This window comes from Mobula birostris, chromosome 1 (assembly GCF_030028105.1).
Source record: "Mobula birostris isolate sMobBir1 chromosome 1, sMobBir1.hap1, whole genome shotgun sequence".
Lineage (NCBI taxonomy): Eukaryota > Metazoa > Chordata > Chondrichthyes > Myliobatiformes > Myliobatidae > Mobula > Mobula birostris.
This window is the reverse complement of record NC_092370.1, coordinates 237,439,854-237,458,631: the sequence shown is the minus strand read 5'-3', so window position 1 is coordinate 237,458,631 and position 18,778 is coordinate 237,439,854. Positions and strand designations below refer to the sequence as shown.

Here is an 18,778-nt window from a genome sequence, read left to right as displayed (position 1 = left end):
ACCAGTCTTCTGGAACTTTTTTTTAGTGGCCAACAACAATGCAAATATCCCTACAAGTGCCTCTGCTATTTCTTCCCGGGCTTCCCATGAGGTCTGGGGATGTACTTGGTCAAGCTCTTGGGTTTTGCCCACCTTAATTCATTTCAAGAATACAAATAGCCCCTTCCTCGTTATATGCCCGTTCTAAGACCTCACTACCTGCTGAGTTCCTCCAGCATTTCGTGTGCATTACTTATTACTCTCACTTCTTTAGCACCCATGTTATTTTGTTTTAGCAAACTTTGAAAAGAAATAGGCATTAAAAATCTGGCATTACCTGTGGTTCCACGCAGAGGCCCTTGATGGCCTTTAAGAGGACCTAGTCTCTCCATAGTCACTCTTCTACTGTTAATATAACTGAAGAATTATCTTTAAGCTTGCCTGCTAAATCAATTTCAGAGGCTTTTTGCCCATATGATTTCTCTTTTAAGGGAGGGATTCATTTGCACTCAGCTGCCTAAAAGTGATGTACACTTTTTTCATGACCAGAGCCTCAATATCTCCTGCCAGCCAGGGTTTCTTGAATTTGATGTGTCTACCTTCACCCTAACAGGAATGTGCTGGCCAGAGTTTTTACATAACCCTTTTAAAAGGTTCCAACTTGCCAACTGTTCTTTTGCCTTTAAATATAGTTGCCCAATTGACTCCAGCTAGATCCTGATCCAGTTCAGGACTTGAACCTGTGGAGCTATTCTATTGTTTCCCATAACTATTTTAAAACTAACAGAATTATGGTCACTGGATCCAGAGTTCCCCAGTGCCAGCTCAGTTGCTTGGCCCTCCTTGTTCCCTCAGGAGCTCCTTGCCAAGTAGGTTCTTCTACATATATATTGTGAGAGTAAACTATAATGAATGCATAGTGTAAGTTCAATCCCATCCAGGCTCTTTGAACTCTGTGTGGCCTTGTCAATACAGGAAAACTGAAACTCTCCCCCTAGCACTACCCTACTATTCTCACAACTGTGCTCATTTCCTTGACATCTCCGCTCGTCAATTTCCCAATGATAATTTGTAGAAGCTGGATACTCTCCAGAAAACTTAAGCCAGGAGTTTATACCTTGTGCACCCTGAACAATTTACAGTACATCAGTTTTTAAGCTTGATCAATAAGGATACATACGCATGTCCAGACACAAGCTGCTGATAGCAAGGGAAAAATACAGTATATTTCCCAATATATCCTTTCCTAATTAGAAGTGCGAAGGTAAATCGCACATTCTGACATGACCCCTTTTGCTCTGTGTAATACAAATTATGTAGTCTCACAAGTATTAAGGGATCTCCTATACAATGCTTCCAAAGAGGATAAAATTTTAATATTTTTCTATCAAAAGAGGTACTTACACGAATGAGTTTTGCAACATGTGTCTTCCCACTGCCAGGGAGTCCTCGCATAATAACTACAATCTGTAATAAATCAGGAAAAATAATGAAAGCAATGTTCAAAGTTATTGTACAGACATGAACGCGCTCCAGGCCTTTGGGAAAATAACGGTATTTAACTGCGAAGTGATTCAAGTGCAGGCCTTACTATAGTTATAAGGGGAATGATGAGACCACACATGGAATAATGGTGTATAATTCTGGTCTTCTTACCTAAAAAAGGATAGACATACTAAGACAGAGTGCAGCAAAAGTTAGCTCCTGGAATGGCAGGTTGCAATATGACGACAGGTTAAGTCAGCTATGCCATTAATCACTGGAGTTTAGATGGTTAGGAGGTAACCAGATAAAACTCACCAAATTCTTAGGAGGGCTGTATAGGATAGATAGAGTAAAGATGTTTTCCCATACTGAAGAGCCAAGAAATCGGAGCCATGGTCTAAAATTAGAGGTGGGTAATTTCTGACCGAAGTGAGAAATTTCTTCACATTGATGGTGGGGTATCTCTAGAATTCTCTACCTCAGAGGGCTGTGCAGTTTCTGTCAGTAACTGAGCATGATTTATTTTTTGGTAGAGCAAAGCTTCAATAACCAGCTGCATAATTTTTGAGAAATCCAGATGTTTTGCCGCCTCGCACCATTTCCCATGTTCCCTTTAATCTCATTTGGGCTCCATCTCCTGCACTGCTTTTAAACTCACTGCGACTCCATTCCCATGCTTAAATATGCCAGGTTCGCTGGAAAATATATATAATTGTATATGACCTAAACAAAATATGTAAATTATAAATTTGTTGAGATAATAATAGGATTCAAACCAATTTGTGCATAAAGGTCTCATGATCTTCAGATCTGTAATACAAGTAATTGCCATGTGTAATGTTAGTTTAGAGATTAGTACATGGCAAGATGCTAAGAAATCTATAATGTTCTACTGGTGCTTTGGTTATGGACTTAAGACTCTGCAGGTCTTTGAAAACTAACTTCACTGACTCCAGAGGAAGGGTTTGACTGAAATTTATTTCATTGCATTTCTATCACATAGCTTCAAAATTATACTCAAACATTACATAGAACTGGTTAACTCAACTTCCATATAAGGTGCTATGACTACAAAACACATGAAACAGATCAACTTAACTCACCCTATCAGGGCGACTTTGTCTGCCAGGCATTTTTAGAATATCGTCAACATTTTTGCTTTCTGGTTTTTTTTCAACACGTGGAGGAGGATGTGCTGGATGAGGGGCTGAGGCAGGTATCCTCTCATCAGAATATCCTCTTCTTTCACCTGAAATATTTGGAAATTGATGAGATTTGACTTATCCCATAGTGACAAATTAGTTTAAGAGTAAAGATAAAAAAGATATAAAATGACCCTCAGCTCATCAATCAGAATACGATATCAAGAAAATAATGTTATATGACAGATCAAATAATTCAAAAGGCTCAAAACTTCTCAAAAGTAGTACAGCCACATCAGGAATATATACAATCCCAAATTACCATCACTAAAACACCACCTAACAAACAATACATTCAATTGCAATGATAGCCAAAATGGAAAAGTGGCACTCATGTAAATTTAGATAATGATAGAAAAGAGCACAGGCGAGAAATTATGGAGGGATTGCATTCCCCAATGGCTGACTTAAAGAGTGCAATATAATGGATTCATTCTGAGATTTTATTCCTACCTAGAGATGGTTCCAACATAACTGAATCTATCATCAAAATATGAATTTCTAATTGTACTATTGAGCTCAATTTAGTAGCACAAGGACCTTAAACTGCCAATACATCTGAAATCACACGAATAGCCAAAAATGAACATTTAATGCAACAGTTTGATGCAGATCTGGTGTAACACACTTATTTAATTGTATTTCAGGTGAGCTGTCATACAGTTAATATTGCAAATTACCAATTCATGAATGTAAATCATGAACATATTACTAATAGTTCTACAATAGTTACCTCCAAAACCAGTCGGTGTATGATCAAATGGTGGTCGATCAGTTAAGCGATCAAACTGTGGCCTTTCAAATCCCCCTCGGTTGAAAGGGTCTTTATTGTCCTGATAGTTGTGATATCCACTTGATCTACCAGGTGGACCATGAGGCATTCTGTAAATGAAGCATACAAAAATAATTACTGGAAAAAGAATTTTGTTTACCTACATTGTAAATGAAAAGCATCAGCGCCTGACAAGTTCTCATCAGTGCCACTTTTCCTTGTTAATTCCAAATCCTCTTATTCCCTTGATATCCAACTACGCTCAGTGACTGAGCCTCCACAGCTCTTGGGTAGAGAATTTCAAAGATCTACATGCTGCAAGTGAAAAGCATCTTCTCATTTTCTCCTGGAATGGCCATCTCCTTATTTTAAGTCTGAGAACCGCACCCCCCCCCCACCCACCCAGTTCTAAACACTCCAGCTCAGGGAAATACACCACTGAATCTGCCACATCATAACTATCTCAATCTACCATACCTTTGCATCTATTAGAATATTGTATCATTATTTTGGGCTCAGTTACAAAAAGAAATGAATATTGTGATTTGGCTATCTTCATAAGTATTCACTAGATGTGGCACAGAAATATTTATTCAGTGTACAGTATTCTTCATCTTGATTAATAACTTACTGAAATGGGTATCATGCTTACCTTTCTTCACGCCCAAATCTTTCACGATCAAATCCTTCCCTTTCAAAATCGCCCATCGATCTATCCCTGTATGGATCATGCTCTCTATCAAAATCTCTACGATCCAAATAAGGATCTCCCCTTCGTTCTAAAAATGAATCTCTGTCTCCGAAACGATCTCGAGGGCCTAGTACATCTAAGTAGAAAGAGAAACACTTGAATGTAATATCTGCAGGCTATTTGACACATTTGGTCGCATGTATAAACGTACTAGCAAAATTGTATGAGACTTCATATACAATAAAAGATTTTGGTGTTTTCAATGATCAGGAAAAGTATTTCACAATTGTCAGCCTACCTTTGTCATACATCCTTTCCCGTACTGGCTCAGGGCCGAGTGAAACTCGTTCGCCATAAGGGATCTGTTCAATCCTTCCTGGTGGTCCTGAATCTGAAAGAGAATATAAAATGAAGTTTTTTTTTGTGAATAACCCACTCGAAAGTAATGCTTTTCAATGTTTACATTTATCAAGGGATCTTGCAGATTCTCATTTTAGCGACTCACACAAAGTAGCCTGAAAATAGAATTTTGCTGCTGAAAAAGGGTGCCGTTGCGAGTGTAACAACAATAGCGGTGAAAAAAACGTAACTGTTAAAGAAAAACTTTGAACTTGGAAGCACTTCAAGTGTCCAAACTGTCAACCAAGCCAGGAATGGTATATGACAGAAACCTTATGTGCAGAAAAGAAATATGCACACTTCGCTGTCCTAAATAAACCAAGCTTTAGGCTCTACACTCTAAACTTTCCCCACGACAATGCCACTTTGGTTACTATGTTTTAGTGAAGAGTCAAAGGATATTTTACTACTTTGAACATATCAGATAAATGCAAGCAATTGTCAATTTCACACTTACCACGTCCATGTCCATAATCAACTGTTTTCTGAATTGGTGGTGCCTTGCTTAGAGGAGCAGTCGAGATAGATGAAGGCTCACTGTAACCATAATTAGAATCAGGATTTTTGGGTTGAGACACAGAATCCCATAAGCCATGGAATGTATCTGTATCCCAACGCTCTGATTGGATAGGAGCAGCAGATGGTCCAGGTCCAAGTAATGAGTTTTCGGTTTTTGTCATATCCTACAATGACATTTAGGAAAAAGCAATGACATGAATAAGATGTTTGCATAGAACACAGGCACTACAAATCTCAAGATATTAAAAACCATATGCATGTACCATGTGAGGCTACCAAATAAACTATCGCAGAATAATATAACAGTAAAAAAAAATGCTGTAATTGTTAGTCAAACCCACAATAAGTTACAAAGTAGCACACACAAAATGCTGGAGGAACTATGAAGGTCAGGCAGAAGGAGAAAGTGGGGGGAAGGGGATGGAGTACAAGCTTGAAAGTGATAAGTGAAGCCAGGTGAGAGGGGAGGTAGGTGGGTGGGGAGGGGGATGAAGTGAGTAGCTTGGAGGTGACAGGTGGAAAAGGTAAAGAGAAAGAATCTGATAGGGGAGCAGAATGGACTATGGGAGAAAAGGGAAAAGGGGTATGAGATGGAGATGCTAGGCTGGTGAGGAGAAGAGAAGGGATAAGAAGGGAGCAAGAAAGAGGAATGGAAAAAAGAAAAGGGGGAGAGAAGAAATCACTAGAATTGGAGAGATCTATGTTGTGAGGCTAGTCTTTATAATCCTTCTTAAATGAAGTCACATAAGCCGCCCTCCAAATCTTCCAGTACCTTATCTGTGGCTAAAGATGACACAAGTATATCTGCCGAGTCCCCACAATTTCTCACCTGCCTTCCCACAATATCCTATGATACATTTACTCAGGCCCTGGGGATTTATTTACCTTTATACACTGTAAGACTGCCAGCACCTCCACTTTTGTAAAGTAGATTTTTATTTTAGGTCATCACTCTTAGTTTCCCTTGCTTCTATGACTTTATCCACGGGATAAATATGAGAAATATTCATTTAGTATCTCACCCATCTCCTATGGCTCCACACATAGAGGACTATATTGATCATAACATCAGAGCAGAATTAGGCCATTTAATCCATCAAGTCTGCTTCACCATTCTAACATTGATGATTTAGCATTCTGACTCAACCCTCTTCTCTTGCCTTCTTCCCTTAATCTTTCACACTCTTACTAATCAAGCACTTATCAATCTCCCCTTTAAATATAACCAATGACTTGGCCTCCACAACCACCTGTGACGACAAATTCCACAGATACACCACCCTCTGGATTTAGAAATTCATCTTCTGCTCTGTTTTAAAAAAACATCCTTGTATTCTAATGCTATGCCTCTGGTCCTACATTCTCCCACTTCTGGAAATATCCTCTGCACGTCCACTCTATCCAGGCCTTTCAATATTTGAAAGGTTTCAATGAGATTCTCCCTCAGTCTTCTAAATTCCAGTGAGTACAGGCCCAGAACCATCAAAGGCTCCTTAAAAGATAACCTTCTCATCCTTCGGATTGTTCTTCAAACCTTCCTCTAGACCCTCTCCAACAGCGGCAGATCTGTCCCTAGATATGGGCTCCAAAACTGCTTACAGTACTCCATGTGTGATCTGACCAATGTGTTATAAAGCCTTAGCATTACAACCTTGCTTTGACATTCTAGCACTCCTGAAATTAACAATAATACAGGTCCACAATCCCTTATCTGAAATCCTTGGGTCCAGCTGCATTTCGGAATTCAGAATTTTTCGGATTTCAGAAAATTGATAATTATATTAATAATTAATCTGTCTCAGTGCGGGTGGACTTTAGGACCCAGGGGAGCTCTGGACCTAGGCACATCCTCCCGTATACTTTAAATCATCTCTAGATTACTTATAATACCTAATACAATGTAAATGCTATGTAAATAGTTGTTATACTGTATTATTTAGGGAATAATGACAAGAAAAAAGTCTACGTGCTCAAACAACGGGTGCTGGAGAGAGAACTTCCGGGTTTTCCCGATCCACGCTCTTTTTGACTTATTGGAATAAATATAGAATGTCAATACTCTAGGGCATATACAGGTTCAAACTAAGCTAAGTACTCTACAGGTACCTGATGGGCCAGGAACAGGATTCTCAACTTATGAAGCAGCTCTACGACAGACGACGTTTTTAAAGACTTCTTCAAGTGTCATCTGTCTGATTAACGTAGGTTTTTGTCTAAGCAATCTCTCTTTAACTGAGTAAACTGCCATAATCTCATTGTTACCCATAGGGGTATCTGCAGCTCTTTTTGACATTTTCACAGTGAAATTAAACACCAAGTCAACAGTGAACACAAAATATCAGCGAACAGCAAGTGCACGTATAACCAGAACGAGCGCTGAGCCACAACCGACATCTGGCGGCCTCTGCTAGTGCTGCCACGTCACACCTGAATGACATCAGCTGTTGGCGTGCCAAACGACACGCTCCACGAAAAAAACTTCTGTTTTCGGATTTCAGAATTTCGGATAAGGGATTGTGGACCTGTATTGCATTTGTCTTCCTCACTAACTCAACCTGCAAATTAACCTTTAGGGAATTCTGCACTAGGACACAAAAGCTTCTTTCCACTTCTGATTTCTGAGATCACTCCTCTTTTCAAAAATAATCAGTGCCTTTGTCCCGTCTACCTAAGTGCATGACCATACACTTCCCTGCAATGTTTTCCATCCTCCAAATCTGTCTAAGCCCTTCTGCGGATCCCCTGCCCCTCCAACTATCTTTGTACCAGTCACAAACTTTGTCACAAAACCATCAATTCGGTCATCAGGATTATTAACATATAACATGAATGATATCGAATCCAACACCGACCCTTGTGGAACACCATTAGTCTTTGGCAGCTAACCTGAAAAAGCCTGTTGTTCCATACTTTGCCTTCTGCTAGTCAGATAATGTTCTATCCATGCCAATATTTCTTCTGTAATACCGTGGCTCATGTGCGGCACTTTGTCAAAGGCCTTCAGAAAATCCAAATTAACAACATCCACCAACTCTGCTTTGGCTATCCTGCTTGCTACTTGCTCTAAGAATTCCAACGTATTTGTCAGGCAAGATCTCCCCTTAAGGAAACAATGCTGACTTTGGCCTATTCTATCATATGCTTCCAGATAACCTAGGATTTCATCCTCAATAATGGACTCTAAAATTTTACCAACCACTTAAATTAGGCTAACTGGCCTATAATTTCTTGTCTTTTTCCTCCTTGGACTGAGATGGAACCATTCCTGACTGTAATGATTCTTTAATTACTATAAATGCCTCCACAATCTCTTCAGTAATCCTTCAAGCAGACCTGGTCTCTCTTGTCCCCTTAAGGATAACAAAGCAAAAAAAAAAGGCAACTATCTTTCAAATGCTGCTGCACTTTTTCATGTAATTGCCATAGACAACTCAAATGCTCTATCATTCATTTTTTTCTCAGTGTTAGCTGGATATCCTCTTACCTTGTAAAAGTCTTTACCAGTTTTAGAGTTTTGGTAATCTTGAATTACTGGAGGCATTCCAGTAGAATCAGTTTTGCCAATCTCCTGTAACTCACTGAAGTACAAGAAAAAAAGTTCAATCACTGGGTTTAATTCTGGTGAAGGAGACAGTTGCATTCATAACAGAAAGCTACAGGTATAACAAATATAACCTAGTGACTTAGACTAGAAATTTTATTTCATGGGTGAAATATCTGTCTTGCTTCAAGCACAAGAAAAGCAATACAGACTTCAGAATCAGGTTTATTGTCACTGACATGTCACGAAATTTGTTGTTTTGTGGCAGCAGTACAATATAGGCATAACAAGTTACTATAAATTAAATATAAACTAAATAAATAAATAGTGCAAAAGAGGAAGTGTTCATGAACCATTCAGAAATCTGACAGCAGAGGTGAAGAAACTGTTCCTAGAAGGTAGACTATGTGTATTCAGGCTCCTTTACTTCATCCCTGATGGTAGCATTGAGAAGATAGCATATTCTGGATAATGAGGGTTCTTAATGATGGATATCTCCTTCTTAAAGGCACCAACTTTGGAACATGTCCTCTACGATGGGAAGGTTTGCACCCATGATGGAGCTGTCACTTGGCACTCTGTACCAGAGAGTGATGCAACCAGCCAGAAGGCTTTCCAGGTTACTTAAGTGGAAATTTACTAGTCTTTGGTGATGTACCAAACCTCCTCAAACTCCTAATTAAGTAGAGCCCCTGTGTGCCACAGTCATGATTGTATCAACATGTTAAGCCCAGGAAAGATCCTTTGAGATGGTGATGCTCTTTCCACTGCTGACCCCTCAATGATGATTGGTGTGTGTTCTTCCAACACCTTTCTTGAGGGCAGTCGAAAAATATGCCAGAGAACCCAGTATGGCTGAGGGTGGGGCAATAAATGTAAATGTTCTACTTCTCTTACAGATAAGTATCAAATGTGCTAAAAACTCTAATGAGTTCCTTTTTGGGTAAATAGCTTGCTTTTAAAGTTCATGTCACCAATGAAAGGTTTCTAAGTATCTGTTATTAAAGTGATATGCAAAGGCAATGTTTTCCCCTGCTTTTTGTCCCATTAGTATCTAAAAGTAAATCAAAACACCCCTGAAAGGAAAGGTGTTACCCTGTATATATCAGGAAGCTGGTCAGAATATCAAATAACTCTCTGGAACATCCAAATTACAGCTGCATCATTGCTTAATACTGTGGCTGAACACAACTGGCCAACAATAACTTCACCATGGTCACACCAATCTTCTTCATCCATAGTTCATCAACATAAAGCACAATCATGCTGTGTTGACAGGCTTCTGCAAATCAAGCTTCCACATTTCAGATCATCCTAGAAATCACATTTCCTAAACTGAATTTAGGGAGTTTCAGAATCAGATTAATTATTGCTTACTTATATACTGTGCAATTTGTAGTTTTGCAATAGTGAAAGTCTTTACTTGGAGTTTTGATCACAAAAAAAAAGTCTCAGTGTTAGTCCCATTAAAGAACCAGATTGAACTGGGAAACATGGCCAAACAATTTTTAAATGGTGAATGATGCAATCATCTGGGTGCCATCAGAAACAAATGATAAACACAAGAGATTTTCTGCAGATGCTGGAAATCCAGAGCAACACCCATAAAATGCTAGATGAATTCAGCAGGTCAGGCTATGGAAATGAATAAACAGTCAACATTTCAGAATGAGACTCTTCACCAGGACCAGAATAAGGTGGGGAGAGGGGAAGGGTGAAGCCAGGTGGTTTGGGAAGGAGGCGGGGTTGAAGTAAGAGGCTGGTGATAGAAAATGTAAAGGGCTGGAGAAGAAAGATTCTGATAGAAGAAGAAATTGGACCATGGAAGAAAGGAAGAGAGGCATTGGTGGAAGTGATAAGACAAGTGAGGAGAAAAGACTGGCCATCAGGAAATCCTGTTTTTTTGCAGATGGAGTGAAGGTGCTTGACAAAGCAGTCTGCCCACCAATGTGGAGACCACATTGAGAGCACCGGATATAGTAAACAACCTCAAAAGATTCACAGGTGACGTGTTGCCTCAGCTGGAAGGATTGTTTGGGCCTTAAACAGAGTTGAGGGAGGAGATTAATTGGTAGGTGTAGCATTTCTTCTGCTTGCAAGGATAAATGCCGGGAGAGAGATTAGTGGGTAAGGACAAATTGACAATGGAATCACAGAGAGAACAATCCCTGTGGAAAGCGGAGAGTAGGGGTAGGCAAAGTTGCATTTGATGGTATCATTCTGTTAAAAATGGCAAAAGTTGTGGATATTGATGTGCTGGATGAGGAGACTCATGGGGTGGTAGGTGAAGACAAGAGTTACTCTATCCCTATTAGGGGGCAGAAGATGAAGTGAGGGTGGATGTCCGGGCAATGGAGGAGATGAAGGTGGAGGCAGGATAACCGCTGGAGGACATCGCTGATGTCTGGAAAGGAATGTCTCATTCTCAAAATAAATGCGCTGGAGATGAAGGAACTGAGAAAGGGGATGGAATGGCATTTTTACAGGAGACAGAGGGAAGAGGTATAATCAAGATAGAAACAAAGAACAAATGATGTTGCACGGTAAGCTAGTGTTCTCTTCATTCGTCAAAAAGCCTCAAAAAGACAGCATCCATCATTAAGGATCCCCATCACCCAGGACATGCCTTCTTCATATTACCTCCATGAAGCAGGGGATACAGGAGCCTGAAGACACACTCAACATCTTAGCAACAGCTTCTTCATGTCTGCCATCAGATTGCTGAATGGACAATTAACCCAGGTACACTACCTCATTATTTTTACACTACTTATTTATTTTCAAAATTTATTTCTTATTGTAATTTATGGTTTTAAATTATTATGTATTGCACTGTACTGCTGCCTGCTGTTATAAGGACTATAAAATGGTTCCCTGGTATATTAAGATGGACTCTTGACTTTACAATCTGCCTCGTTATGATCTTGCACCTTATTGTTTACCTATACTGCAATTTCTCTGCAGCATTTACGATTTATTCTGCATTCTGTTAATGTCTTACCTTGCTCTTCCGCAATGCACAGTATAATGATTTCTTCTGGATGAACAGTATGCAAGAGAAACTTTTCACTGTATTTCAGTACATGTGGCAATACTAAAGCAATTCCAATCCCAAGTTCAATTCTAATTTATTTTCCCCAAATGGAACCACTGCTAACTTATCTGGAGGCATCATATACAGAGTATTCCTTCATCAGAAGCATTAAAACAAATTACATTTTCATGTATATTACCTCGTAGTGTATATATGTTCTTATTGTAAACTTTTGCCATTTATTGGCCACACGGTGGGTTTTTAAAGAGAGTGAAAAGCCACAGTGTGTAAAATTGAAAATTTAGTCAGAGGAATTTGGTGCAGAGAGTAATGACTGCAAGACTTGTAGTGGTTCACTCAAGCTTGAGATTTTAACATTTAATCAGAGCAGGAGATCACAACCTTATTTACGACATGGACCAATACCATTAAGCAAGGGGTCTGTGGACCCCTGGTTGAAACCCCTGATTCAGAGTTTTAGTGCCTGATGAAAGTCAATGTTCTACCCTTTTAAAGAACAAAAATATAAAACATAAACAATGTGGATTAATTTATAAGAGTTATGCGTCTGGACTGCAAAAAGTATTGCTGATGTTTTGAAAAAAAAAATCAGAAGCATTCTAGTATCTGCAGTCTCTTGTATCACGAAGTCTTAAATATTGGAGAAAAAGAGAGAACAACAGAAAAGCACAGGTCACTAACCCTGCTTTGGATAGCAGCAAATTCCATTATATTAATTATTAAACATCTCCACAAGAGCTAGAACCTGAAATGGTACTGGACCATAAGAAAACTTCAATAGGGAGGCTAAAGGAGTGGTGTGAAAGATTCTATTTCATGCAACAAGGGCAGAGATACACAAAGAAGCAACACCGCTGGAACCTGTTTACCTGAAGTAAGAGAGAAAGGGGAGTTCTTGGTGGAAAGGATAAATGGGACTTTAAACTGAGGAATTGGGAGTGTTAAAAAAAACAGAAAATAAACCAAAAACAATGAACGAAGAAAGGTAGACTAAGGGTCCTGACTGTGTGGAAAACATCATGTGTGGTCCCAGTAGCCAAGAAGGGTCATTAGAAAGTCTTGAAAGGCTACCTCCCAGCAGCCCTGACTTCACACATTATGAAGTCCCAAGAGGCTGGTCCTGTCTCACCTCTTGAACCCTGGTCAGATTAGCCCTCGATCCCCTGCAGTTTGCTTACTAGGAGCACAGTGGAGTCGAAGATGCTGTCATCTACATGCTGAACAGAGCCTTCTCCCATTTGGATAAGCAGGGCAGCACTGTGACGATCATATTTTTTTGATTTCTCAAGTGCCTACAATACCATACAGCCTTCATTGCTGGGGGAAACGCTCCCTTCAATGCAGGTTGGCACTTCCATTATATCCTGGGTAATGGACTACCTGACTGGCAGACCACAATTTGTGCAGCCTCAGAGCTGTGTGTCAGGTGTGGATATAAGCAGGCCTGTGGCCCCAGTACTGGCTGTATACCTCGGACTTTTGAAACAGCACCGAGTCATGTCATCTGCAGAAATTCTCTGATGACTCAGCAATAGTTGGGTGTTTTAAGGGAGGATGGGAGAATCAATACAGGGCCCTAGTGGAGGACTTTGTCAAATAGTGCAAGCTGAATCATCTGCAGCTCCACATCAGTAAGACAAGGAAGATGGTGATGGACTTCAGGAAACTAAGCCTGCACTGCTCCTTGTTACTATTAATGGTGAGGGCCTACAAGTGCCAGGGGTGCACTTGGATGACAGAGTTGAGTGGAGCACCAATACAGAGGCTATGTACAAGAAGGGCCATAGTTTCCTCCACTTCCTGAGGAGTCTAAGGTCCTTTAGAGTATGCAGGCCCCTCCTTCATATATTCTACCAGCCTGTTGTCACCAGTATAATCTTCCATGCGGCGGTGTGCTGGGACAATGGCATCAACACCGGTGATGCCAACAGGCTCAATAACCTGATTAAAAAGGCTAGATCTGTTATAGGAGTCAGACTGGACAAACTGGAGGCTATGGTAGAACAAAGGACCCTACAGAAAACACTGGCGATTCTGGACCACCCTCTCACCCTCTGCATGCTACCTTGGCTGAACAGAGGAGCAGTTTGAATAACAGACTAAGACAACTGCACTGCTCCAAAGAGTGCAATATAAGGTCAATCTTATCCCTGGCCATTAGGCTCTATAATGAGTCAACCTACAGCCGGGGAAGTGTTAGAATGTTTGAGGCATATCTGTGCACTTGTAATGATGCTCTGACACTGTAACTTCCTTTGGGATCAATGTCTAATTGCCCAAATTGTTGCTTGAAGCTTGAGGGGAAGATTACCTGCACCTTTTCTTGAAAAGGGTGACAATATTGTGAGAGAAACAAAACTTTTGATGTTCTCATATATCACTAAGTAGTAAACCTCAGAGGATCTGGGAGAAAATAAATCTGCTGAACTATTTGGTAACTGAAAGCAAAATTCTGGGTTTTCTCAATAACTTCTGTTATGGTTATATTTTGCACATTATACAACTATATTTTTATCACACATCTACTGTATAAAGTCACTTACCGTAATAACTTCAATTCCTGTGCAGCCTTCAAGATGATTTCATGCTCTCGTTCAGACAATGCTACAATATTTTGGCCATCTGGTGATTGATCCACCATAGATTTATCAGAGAAAGACAGTGGTGGTTTTTCAGGTAAAGTGGACACATGACCAGGACCTGTCTGGGGTGGCAAATTGTCAAAGGGTAACCTCCTGTTGTCGTTTTCTGGATATCTCCTGTCATCAATCCGTTCTCTCTGCCAGCCAAACCTGTCTGGAGTATAATTTCGTTCATCTCTCCTCCAGTCTTGTCTTTCTGGATAGTCCCGACCCCACAACTCCCTTTCCTGGTCCTGACGATAACCTCTTTCAGGCTCCTTCCTCCACTGTTCTTCCCTCCACCTGTCTGCTCGCAGATGTAGAGGAGAGAATTCTCGTCCATGACCGTGATGATCCCAATCCTCTGGTCTGTGGAAGTAGTCTCTGTTCCGTTCATTGTCTCTGTTAAAACCATGTTCATGAGACCTTCCACTCCTGTCAAACTCTTGGTCAAAACCTCTGTCAAAAGATTCATTTGGAGGACCACGGTTTTCCCTTCTATTTAAAACTTCCTGAGTCAGAGGGGGCCGACGAAGAAGTGACCGTTCATCTCTCCTAAATGTATCGCGCTCATCCCAGAAGTCTGGACCTGTATCTGTCCAATTATTCCTTTCCCAGGATAAAGTTCTCTCTCTATCATAATCTGGAGCTCCTCTAGGGCCAGAGAAACGATCATCCATCTGTCTCCTTTCTTCATGATGCCAAGAGGCTTGCATTTCTGTCCTCTGATATGGTCTCATCTCCGGACCATCAATGTTACTGGGACCATCGCCCTTACGCATAGGGATAAAATCCTTGCCAATCTGTGGCTTGTGCTCTGGGCCTTTTTCTTGGTCATTATTCCGACGCATTGGTGCAGATTCAAACCTTTTACCTGATTCTAATGTTTTTGGCTCGTGCTTTTCAGATGTTGCCTTTGCAGTACCTGAAGCATTTGAAGACAGCATTTTAGCTGGATCGCTTTGGACCTGAGGAACAGTTACTGAAGGAGTTGCTGCTTCAGAATCGTCCATTTTTTTTTGAATTTCATGTGATTTAGATACGTCAGCACTTTTTTTCAACAAATCTTTGCTAACTGAAGTATCTGAATCTTTAGGGTCTGTGGCAGATAAAGTTGCATGGGCTGGAATTTTTTCATCTACTGGCTTCACTAAAGCCTGTGGTACAGTATCTATGTTTTGTTTCACATCCTTATCTTCTGTAGTCTCTAAGTTCTTGTCTCCAACAGCTTTTACTTGTTCCTGAACTTGCTCTGAAGATGACTTTAAATCTTGTCCAATTTGCCCAGTTGCAACTTGAGGACCTTTACATCTCGAGCTAGGCACAGAGGATCCACTAGGAGAAGGTCCACGAGGACCACTGAATCTCGGTCCCTTTGGTCCATCAAACCGAGGACCAGGGCCTTGAAATCTCCCAGCTGAACCCTCAACTCGTTGTCTAGAACCCTCAAGTCTCTGTCCTGGAACCTGTCTATCAAATCGGTGTACTACGCCTGGTCCCTCAATATGTGGCCCGGAACCCTGGCCTTCAAAACGATGCCCTGGGCCTTGTTTCTCAAAGCGACTGCCACCTAGGTTCTCAAAATTCCCAACACCAGGGCCCTCAAAAAAACTGCCACCTGAACCATCAAAGCATCCACCCCTTGGGCCATCAAAGCGACTATCCTCAGGACCATCAAATCGATTAATTCCTGCACCTTCATACTCAAAGCGATTACCTGGGCCTCGTCCTTGACTCTCAAAGCAGTTATCAGGACTCTGGTCCTCAAAATATTTACCTCGACCTTGGCCCCCAAAGCGACCACCAGGGCCCTGGTCCTCAAATTGATTGACAGTTGCCTGCTCCTCAAATCTGCTGACTGGTCCCTGTCCCTCAAAATGACCACCTCGCCCCTGATTCTTGAAACGACCACCACGTCCCTGACCCTCGAAGTGCCCACCTCGCCCCTGACCCTCGAAGTGCCCACCTCGCCCCTGGCCCTCGAAGCGCCCGCCTCGCCCCTGGCCCTCGAAGCGCCCGCCTCGCCCCTGGCCCTCGAAGCGCCCGCCTCGCCCCTGGCCATCGAAGTGCCCGCCTCGACTCTGGCCCTCAAAGTGCCCACCTCGACCCTGGCCGTCAAAGCGGCCGCCTCGACCCTGGCCGTCAAAGCGGCCACCTCGACCCTGGCCCTCAAAGTGCCCGCCTCGACCCTGGCCCTCAAAGTGCCCGCCTCGACCCTGGCCCTCAAAGTGCCCACCACGCCCCTGGCCCTCAAAGTGGCCGCCTCGCCCCTGGCCCTCAAAGTGGCCGCCTCGCCCCTGGCCCTCAAAGTGGCCACCTCGCCCCTGGCGGTCAAAACGGCCGCCACGCCCCTGACCCTCAAAGTGGCCACCTCGTCCCTGGCGGTCAAAACGACCTCCCTGAAGCTGGCCCTCAAAGTGGCCTTCCTGACCTTGGCCTTCAAAGCAACTGCCATCACCCAGACCCTCAAAGGGGCCTCCCGCACTATGACTTTCACAATGACCTCCTGGACCGTGGCTTTCGTAGTGGTCTCTGGAACCTGGGCCCTCAAAGCGGCCTGCTGGACCTGGGCCTTCAAAATGGCCTCCTGGACCCGGGCCCTCGAAGCGGCCCCATGGACCTGCCCCCTCAAAGCGGTTCCTTGGACCCGGACCGTCGAAGCGGCCCCCTGGACCCGGACCGTCGAAGCGGCCCCCTGGACCCGGACCGTCGAAGCGGCCCCCTGGACCCGGACCGTCGAAGCGGCCCCCTGGACCCGGACCGTCGAAGCGGCCCCCTGGACCCGGACCGTCGAAGCGGCCCCCTGAACCTGGACCGTCGAAGCGGCCCCCTGAACCAGGACCGTCGAAGCGGCCTCCCAGACCCGGACCGTCGAAGCAGCCCCCAGGACCCGGACCATCAAAGCGGCCTCCCGGGCCCGAACCATCGAAGCGGCCTCCAGGACCCGGGCCGTCGAACCGGCCTCCCGGACCATCGAAACGGCCTCCCGGACCCTCAAAGTGACTTCCTGGATCCTGGCTCTCAAAATTGCCTCTTTGACCCTGGCCTTCAAAATGGCTGCCCGGTCCCTCAAATCGGCCACCTGGACCTTCAAAATGGCCCCTCGGTCCCTGGCTGTCAAAATAGTTTCTTGGTCCTTGGCCATCAAAGCGGCTGTTTGGACCCTCAAAGCATCCACCTTGACCCGTGCCTTCAAAGTGGCCACCCGGACCTTGGCTATCAAAGCGGTTGCTCACACCTGGGCCCTTAAAATGGCCACCGGGACCCTGACCGTCGAAACTGCTGCCCTGACCCTGGCCCTCATAGCGACCGTAAGGACCATGGCCATCAACACGATTGCCAGATCCATGGCCTCTAAAGCGACCCCTGGGACCATGCCCCTTAAAACGCTGGCCAGGACCTTGACCCTCAGAGCTACTGCTTGGAACTGAACTCTCAGGACAACTGCCAGGACCTGAACCCTCTAGATGACTGCCGGAACTCTCACTCTTGATACTATTACTTGCAATTTGCCCTTCAAGTTGTTTGCTGGCATCCTGGGCCTCAACGCTCTTGCTAGGACCCTCGGTCTCAAAGAGAATACCAGTACTTTGGTTTTCAATGCCGTTACTGGCACCCTGCATTTCAAAGCAACGATTGGGACTCTGACCCTCAAAGCTATTACCTTGCTTCTTAAGTTCATTACCAGGACCGTGCTTTTCTTGGCAATTAATAGGGCCCTGTGCCTCGAGGGAACTTCCCTTTTTCTGAAGGAAATTATCTAGCATTTTGTCAGGAACCTGCTCCTTGGTGTTATCTATCTTCTCAAGTTGATTTCCAGAACCCTGCTCCTCAGGATGCTTAAGCAAACCTTGTTTTTCAAGACGATTACTTGGATCCTGTGTTTGAAATTCATTTTCTGCAACCTGACTCAATGCTTTATCTTCAGGTTGATGTCCTGGAGCTTTTTCCTCATCTTGTGGCTGCCGAGTTGAATCTTCAACACTTGAACCTCTAACTTCACTTTCAATATGATGAGCTGCAGCCTCTTTCTCAATGTGCTGTCCAGCACCCTCGCCATGCTGGCCCACAGTCTGCCCTTCAAAGCAATGACCTTGAAATGGGGGACCTCTTGAATCAAAGCGTGATCGAGAAAGGTCTCTCATTCCTGGTTCATCAAACTTGCGCTTTCCTCTTCCATGAGGCCCATCAAACCTACAGAACAAAAATCAACATTTGATCGCAAGGCCAATAGGTCCTTTTAATAATAACTTGAAACATTCTATAAAATCAGTCTATCTTTTCGTGAAAACGAGTACATCAAATTGCTTCCACAAATATGTCTTGAATTACATATTAAATTAATTGTAAGTCATCAAAAACATGTTTTAAATATAAACATATGAATTTTTTTGCAGATACATATCCAAATCTCCTTTGAATGCTATAGTTTAATTGGCCTTCATTACTATCCATAATAGTGCTCTGCAGACTCTAATCATTCACTGTATATCAAAGATTTTCATCAAGTCATT

The 18,778-nt window shown here is 42.8% G+C and overlaps 1 protein-coding gene across 3 annotated transcripts in view; it reads right to left on the bottom strand.

Moving 5' to 3' along the window:
• Nucleotides 1-18,778, bottom strand: part of ylpm1 (YLP motif containing 1) — a 117,014-nt gene that overhangs the window by 50,535 nt on the left and 47,701 nt on the right. For all 3 annotated transcript variants that reach the window (XM_072273974.1, XM_072273965.1, XM_072273955.1), the window contains exons 6-13: nt 14,187-18,458; nt 8,532-8,625; nt 4,986-5,211; nt 4,428-4,520; nt 4,091-4,265; nt 3,400-3,548; nt 2,568-2,713; nt 1,384-1,446 (exon numbers count right to left, since the gene is read on the bottom strand). In XM_072273974.1, coding sequence (XP_072130075.1) covers nt 1,384-1,446; nt 2,568-2,713; nt 3,400-3,548; nt 4,091-4,265; nt 4,428-4,520; nt 4,986-5,211; nt 8,532-8,625; nt 14,187-18,458 — 5,218 coding nt within the window. The remainder of the gene's footprint in view (nt 1-1,383; nt 1,447-2,567; nt 2,714-3,399; nt 3,549-4,090; nt 4,266-4,427; nt 4,521-4,985; nt 5,212-8,531; nt 8,626-14,186; nt 18,459-18,778) is intronic.